Source organism: Lactuca virosa, chromosome 5, assembly GCF_052849685.1.
Source record: "Lactuca virosa cultivar CGN04683 chromosome 5, Lactuca_virosa_CGN04683_v6, whole genome shotgun sequence".
In the NCBI taxonomy this organism is placed as follows: domain Eukaryota; kingdom Viridiplantae; phylum Streptophyta; class Magnoliopsida; order Asterales; family Asteraceae; genus Lactuca; species Lactuca virosa.
In genome coordinates, this window is record NC_136430.1 from 11,698,376 (window position 1) to 11,705,239 (window position 6,864).

General features: G+C 36.1%; 1 protein-coding gene and 1 long non-coding RNA gene across 3 annotated transcripts; one reads left to right on the plus strand and one right to left on the minus strand.

The window, feature by feature from the left end:
* Positions 1–259: 259 nt before the first annotated feature.
* LOC145115167 (uncharacterized) lies at positions 260–1,195 on the plus strand. The gene is made up of 2 exons (XR_013711463.1): positions 260–918; positions 997–1,195. It is a non-coding gene; the product is annotated as an uncharacterized LOC145115167 (long non-coding RNA).
* LOC145115166 (Rab3 GTPase-activating protein catalytic subunit) lies at positions 1,106–5,268 on the minus strand. 2 transcript variants are annotated; one of them, XM_079051386.1, is made up of 12 exons: positions 4,974–5,268; positions 4,743–4,810; positions 4,318–4,500; positions 4,087–4,178; positions 3,809–4,008; positions 3,537–3,718; positions 2,571–2,917; positions 2,281–2,474; positions 2,121–2,205; positions 1,976–2,045; positions 1,753–1,905; positions 1,106–1,653 (listed from the first exon to the last, which is right to left on the minus strand). In XM_079051386.1, exons 1-12 carry the CDS (start codon positions 5,089–5,091, stop codon positions 1,327–1,329), a joined length of 2,019 nt encoding a protein of 672 aa, XP_078907512.1. In that variant the 5' UTR covers positions 5,092–5,268; the 3' UTR covers positions 1,106–1,326. The 2 variants fall into 2 exon arrangements, with proteins under 2 accessions (XP_078907512.1, XP_078907513.1); XM_079051387.1 differs by having other exon boundaries at positions 1,753–1,893; positions 4,974–5,267.
* Positions 5,269–6,864: the final 1,596 nt, after the last annotated feature.

Consider the following 6,864-nt stretch of genomic DNA (forward strand, 5'->3'; position numbering starts at 1 on the left):
TATTTATAATTATTATTGAAGAATTAACAATCATTCAAGAGTAAATTACACGAATGGTCCCTATGGTATGGGTAATTTGCACGTTTGGTCTCTAACTTATTTTTTTAACTCGGAAGGTCCCTATAATTTGTTTTTGTTGTACGTTTGGTCCCTGTCTTACCTAAAAATACTATTTTGCCCTTGATTTTTTTAATTTATTTAAATAAAATAGGGTATGTAAGGTAAGATGAGGTGGAAGTGGGGTTAGGAATGTGTTTATTTAAATAAATTAAAAAATAAGGGCAAAATAGTTTTTTAGGTAAGAGAGGGACCAAGCATGCAACAAAAACAAACAGTAAAGACCTTACGAGTTAAAAAAATAAGTTAGAGACCAAACATACAAATTATCACAAACCATAGGGACCATTCGTGTAATTTACTCATCATTCATTTAAAGAGTCTTTACCATCAATAATAATATTATAAAACAACCATTAATTTTGTAGCTTGTCGGGCATGAATATGAAACACGAAAAGATGGTCCCTGGTATTTAGTAACCATAACCTTTAAACAAGATACTATAAAATTCTGTTTCTAGGCCTATCCATAAGACCTTCCGCCCCACAACCAATCTCCAAAGAGTACCTAGCCTATTATTATCCACACGCATATGTTTTGTGGTAAAATTAAACTGAAATTTGAAGAATGAGGTCCGTCCACCACTACCATCATCCACCACCACTCTCCACCACCCTAAACCACCAGCCTGCACCATCAGGATTAGGTGGGGTGTTGGTGTTTCAAAGACACAACTTTTACTTGCCAGTAGTAAATCCCACGAGGATCAAGGCCATGGCTATAACCACCTCCCGTCTGGTGGTTCTAGGTGTCAATTCACCAGCGACCACCGGAGATTTAACAGTCTTGATTCCCACAAGGTTTCCTCAACACCCTCCCTCTTCAATGTGTATGTGTGAAGTGTAATGATTTTGTGTTTTTATGGTTTACAATTACAGTCTGGCGTTCTTATTTCTTTACTGGATTGCCAACTTTGTGGTGCCAGGAATGGTGATGAGGGACCTTGAATCTGACGATGCAAATAAAGATGAAAACTCTAACGAGGAAGGCTTCAAGTGACAATTCCATTCATGTAAACTGTAATTTGTAATTTGTGTTTTAACAACGATAATATACAGTTTCCTGGGTTTGGTTTTCTGTATACGAAAAACACAATCCATCCATCCATCTCTCCAAGAACAACAAATTAAATTTACCTCTCTCTCTCTCTCTCTCTCATATTATTTGAAGAAGAATTTACAATTAAATCTAGCGACGAAGAATGATTATTATACATCTATCCAATCGTTTTGAATTGAAGTAACTGGGGATGCACCCCCTGGCTTGGGTGGTTTCTTTGAAAAAATTGATGTGATTGATTGGCGTAGTGGGTTGTTGTGGTTTTCTTCTGTATTTTTAGGGGGTGTTTTCCCATTATTATTATTATTATTATTATTATTATTGCTCTTGTCCTTGTTGCCAAACACGAAGCTTAGCCTTTTAAATCGAGCTTTTAGTTCACCGGAGGTGGCAGGAGTGTCTTCAGTTTGCTGATTCTTTGTGAGCCTTATGAACTCATCTGGGCTTAATACCATCATTACCACCGTCTCATACACCTACCCAATACCCACATAAACAAAAGTCAAAAATAAATTAACAAATTCTTTCACATATATAAATATAAATTATAAATATATAAGAATAAGATACCATACCTGACATATATCATCAAGTTTCTCAAACCAATTTTTGGCCTGACAAGAGGCCACAATGTAGTCTTTGCACTCGAGGAACATCTTGTACAAATATTCATTGCTTGAGGTTCTTGCCTCAGCAATCGCACAACCCGAACACACCTGAAAATCAACCTAACTAATTAATTAAAAACACACACACATTTTCCAAACAAAGAACATCTCAATGAAAAACATGACTTACAACACAAACATATAGTTGTTCAAACAAATCTGAAGGCGACAGATCCTCTAGCCCATGCAAAATGCCTTCCCTATATAATATAAAACATTCATGATCAACACTTGAATCACACAAATCAACAAATCTCACTTTCATTTTCACTTACACAGACAAATCTTCATCATACAACGGAGACTGTTTCACAGCTGGCACCGGTTTTGCAGTTCCCCATATCTCTCTCCACAAATTCCCTGAACACCAACCATCATCAATCATTTCCACATATAATTATAATACATCATTAAATCATTTTTTAAATAATATACCTTCTTTCTGCATACGCATACTCAAGTGTCCTCTAGAAGACGAATCGGAATCATCTTCTTTTCTTTCAACATCTCCAGCTGGCTCCCAATCAGGGGGTGAGTGCCATCTAACAAAATCTTCCAATATGCACCCTGGATTTGCAGCCTTGAAAGCTTGCATGTCTGAAAGCAGTTGAGAGCACCCTGCTCCAACACTGACCACATAAAATAAAAATAAAATAAAAACTCTTTCCTCCATTCTGAGATTTTTGTTTTTTATAAAATATATATTTTTTAATCCATTAACTAACCTCCCTGTACGTAATATAAACTCCTCTGTTTCCTTGACAAGATCCTCTGTGAGCAACGGCTCTTCCTGCATGACAGGGGCATACACAGGTTCACCAGTTTCCAACAATGTTAAATTCTCGCATTCTTTTTCAGCTCCTAATCGAACCACAGATTCCCCAGATCCAACTTTAGCATACATCATTACAGACTCTACTGATGATGACGTGGCAATTGCACGTCGTTTTTTTCTTGAGATACAGCAATTGATGACCTGTAACTGTTGATACAACAGACAGCAGTTCAAATCTGGAATTTTGTCAACAGGGATGCCAGGAATATGCTGTCCATCACACCATAATCTTCTTAACTGCACACACCAAAGGTTCAAAATCCATCAACACTAAGGCCTGTTTCTTTTTTCATTCTTAAGTGCTATATGAATATGAAGAAAAAAAACCTTCTGCCTGTTTCTTTTTTTTTTTGGACCAAATGAATTATCTGGATATGAAAATTTGACCATTTTACCCTTCTGTCTTAAATAAAAGTATATGTTATTGTACTTTCCCATTAATAATTTTATAACCAAAACCATCTGCTACAGAAAATTCCATTTTTCCCAAACTCATAGGATTAGTTTTTTAAAGAGGTTACACCCAAATATAAAGGGTTGATGTCACAAAATGGCAATCAATAACTCTTAATTTTCTCTTTAAGTCGCTTATCTTTTAGAGTTTTAATTGTACTCAATAGGACAATAAAGTCTTAATGGATAAGACACACTCCTTTCACTTAGCCCATAAAATCCATCTCTTTATATTGAGTCAAAAAGAAACACCAGTATATATCTGTCCCCATTATTAAGGAAACACGACGATCTATCTGTTAAGATTAAATTATGTCCCCATAAAATGAAAAATAAGCAGCACCTAAAGTATATACTATATATGCAAACTGAAGTAATTTTAAAACTAGAGCAACTCACTTACTTCTGCAACGACCCTGTACCAAAAAGATGCCATTTTCCTTAGAGTTTTCAAGCATCCAATGGCTTCAGCAAGCTCTACAACAAAGCTGTCAGGAGGGGCAGCATGAAGGTCTTTAAGCAAAGATATAATTGTTGGATTTGTCTCCAATTTACACGTACTCTTCCTTCCAGAAAGATGCCCTTCTGTGATTATCTTGCAAGGAATTGAAAGATCATCAAGGGCAATGCGTGAATACATCTACAGACATTTACCAAAAGAAAGAAAGAATCTACCTGCACCAAGTAGTGAACTGATAAGTGACACAACTTTGACTTTCTCATCAGTACCGAATTCCATATCAATCTTATCTTCCTTATCCCTCAGTACTAATGATTTCACTGTGGAGAAGTTTAAACCAGCTTTCTCCCTCACAGGCGAAGAATCTCTTGATGACATCAGAAGATCTTTCATTGACCTCACCATTCTGGTCGTCCTGCAATTCACAATCTCATTTACACAAAACTTCACAAGTTGGAAAATTTGGCAAAATCAAACAATGGAAAGAACTTACTCAACACCTATCGCCAATTGCCTAAGCACAGCAGCTGATGGTATGATATCAATATTTGAATCGTCTGAACCCAACAAACCGACTTCTGCCTCCTAAAAGATATGAACATCACTTTCAGTTGTATGATATGGAATGTAAAGATTCTTTAATACTAGAGTGCAATAATATACACATACAAATGAACATAACTAAGTCTTAAGAGAATCGATGTGAAGTGATTATTTTTGTTACCTTTGGCATAGGACTCAAGCTTGGTAGGAACATATTTTCATCGAATATTGGAACAGATATTGATGTATCATCGGATTTATCAGCTTCTGGAGCTCCCTTTTTCCCAAACCTTATGTTTTTAAATCTATCCTGCCAATCCTGCTTCGTTTTAATTGGCTCAGGTCTCCACCTTGCATTCTTTTCCTGTCGATGATAAGACCAGAGTCAAATTCACCAAAGAAATCAGATTCAACATAAGTTGAATGTAAGCAGCCAATAACTAAAGCTGAAATTGTTCACTTTTGCAAACCAGACCACTAATAGAAGGGGAAAAACAGTAAATTCCGATTCCTTTTTGCCTCTATCGATCATCCATGGAATTACAAAGTGAACATCATAATTCCACTTGGAAATGAGAAAACGGTATAGACTAGGATTAGCTCTACCTTTGTAACGATCACACCGCTAGGAGAATCGTCTTTCTCAGAAATCGGCGATTGTTTACCGAGCTCCTCTTCAGTGTCAAACGATGCACAAATCAAGTCAAGATCCAAAGGATTAAATAAAGTAAACGAAATAAACCCCAAACTTTCAAAAATAGCACTTGCGATTTCGATTGTAATACGAAACTTGAGTTGGAATGAGATGAAACTTAAACAGAGAGAGAAGATTCAAACCTAGATCGGTGGAAGAATCGGATTTTTTAATATCGGTGAAGACTTTCTCGGCCTTGGCAGCGGCAGAATGGAAGGCAGTCCTTGCTTTAGACACAAATCCAGTGGAAGACGCCGCCATTTTCTGCAGTGTTGCGAATTTTGGTTACGAGAATGAGGGCATGTTTGGAGGGAAATGGTGTTTTCACCCAATCGATTGAAGAAGAAATCAGAAAAAGCACACACACAGTAACTGCATGTGTAGATGTATTGTGTGTACAAAGAAAGAGATTCAAGAAACAGTCAAGGAGTGCGCATCTCGTATTTCATTGCTATTATCGAATTGGATATTACAACAAAGTTTATTTTATTCATAAAAAAAAACGTTTTATAAATTATGTTTTAACTTTATAAAAAGCGTTTATATTATAAGTTTATAGTTAAATGAAAAATTCAATTATCTAAAAAAATAAAAATTAATCGTAAAATAAGTTTATCTTTATGTGCAAATTGTCCGGCATTAACATAAATTAGGTCAATAGCTTTTAAACAACTTATAGACATAGTCAAATACATATCCGATCAACCCCTAAGGCCTAAGATAGTCAACAAACACATAAATTGACGTTGTTAAATATTTAATGTTTTAACATAATTCATATTCATAACTAACATTAATTTCAGTCTTCTCCAACTGTTACACCATAAAAACGGATTGGATTGGTTTGTATAAAAGTAATGATGGTATCAAAAGTATCAAATGCACGTCTCCCACTCTATATTGAAGATATACAAAGTGTTATGCCATGGTCGCCATTTTGGAATTAGGTGTGATTACTTAATCATTAAGTTATGATTAACTTTACATTATATGGGATATCTAATCATCAACTAATAATTCGTGTTTAATTATTATGTATTTATGTTTTTCTTTTGAAAATATGTTTAATAACCAAAATTTTATAAGATCAAACGGGATTAAATTGTCTTATTATTACATAGTTTTACATAGACCTGGTAATTCATGTTTCTCTGTCGCAAATTTACACAACACGAATGTGTGAAACACAAGCATGACATGAATTGTAAACCGTGTTTTGGGTGTCAAACACGAGCATAACACGTAATTAATTTGTGTGACATGACATGGATAGACACGATTTTAACCGTGTTACACGAATTTATACACTCATTAAGATTTTCTTTTGGCTAGCCCTATAGATAGGCTTGGCCAACATATGTCTCATGTGGAGTATCATACTATCCTCAAATATCGAATCATGGTCCCAATATTCTCAGCTGATGAGATATGTCTGGTGTGCCGCAAGGCATGTTTGGACTCTTTTGGAAAGCATACAGTTCGCTATAAAGACCTTCCCTTGTACTGGATATTGATAATGTCCTTAGGGGCATTAAATCATTCTCTGAAGGAACCTCGTGTGGGAGAGATGGGTTGAGAGTTCAACATATTTCGGATGCTCTTTGTGGAGAAGGCTCAGTTATAGCCAAAGACCTCATATATGTTATTACATATGTGTTTAATCTATGGCTACGGGGAAGATGCCCTTCGAGTTTGGCAGAATTTGTTGTCTCTGCTCCTCTTACGCCGCACTTAAAACCTGACAAGGGAATACGATCTATTGCAGTAAGCACTATATAGAGATGTTTGGTTTTCAAGTTGACCATGAAAGGTGTTGGTAAATAAATGACCAAGTATCTCAATGATTTTCAGTTTGGGGTCAGGGTGTCGGGTGGCGCCGAGGCCGTATTACATGGCACCAAAAGGGTGTTGAGTGAGTGTCGCAATGACGAGTCTTTTTCCATGCTTACCGTGGACTTCTCCAAATGTCTTTAACCTTGGTTACAGATCCGCATTACTTCATGAGGTCATATTGAGGTGCCATTCTACCATTGT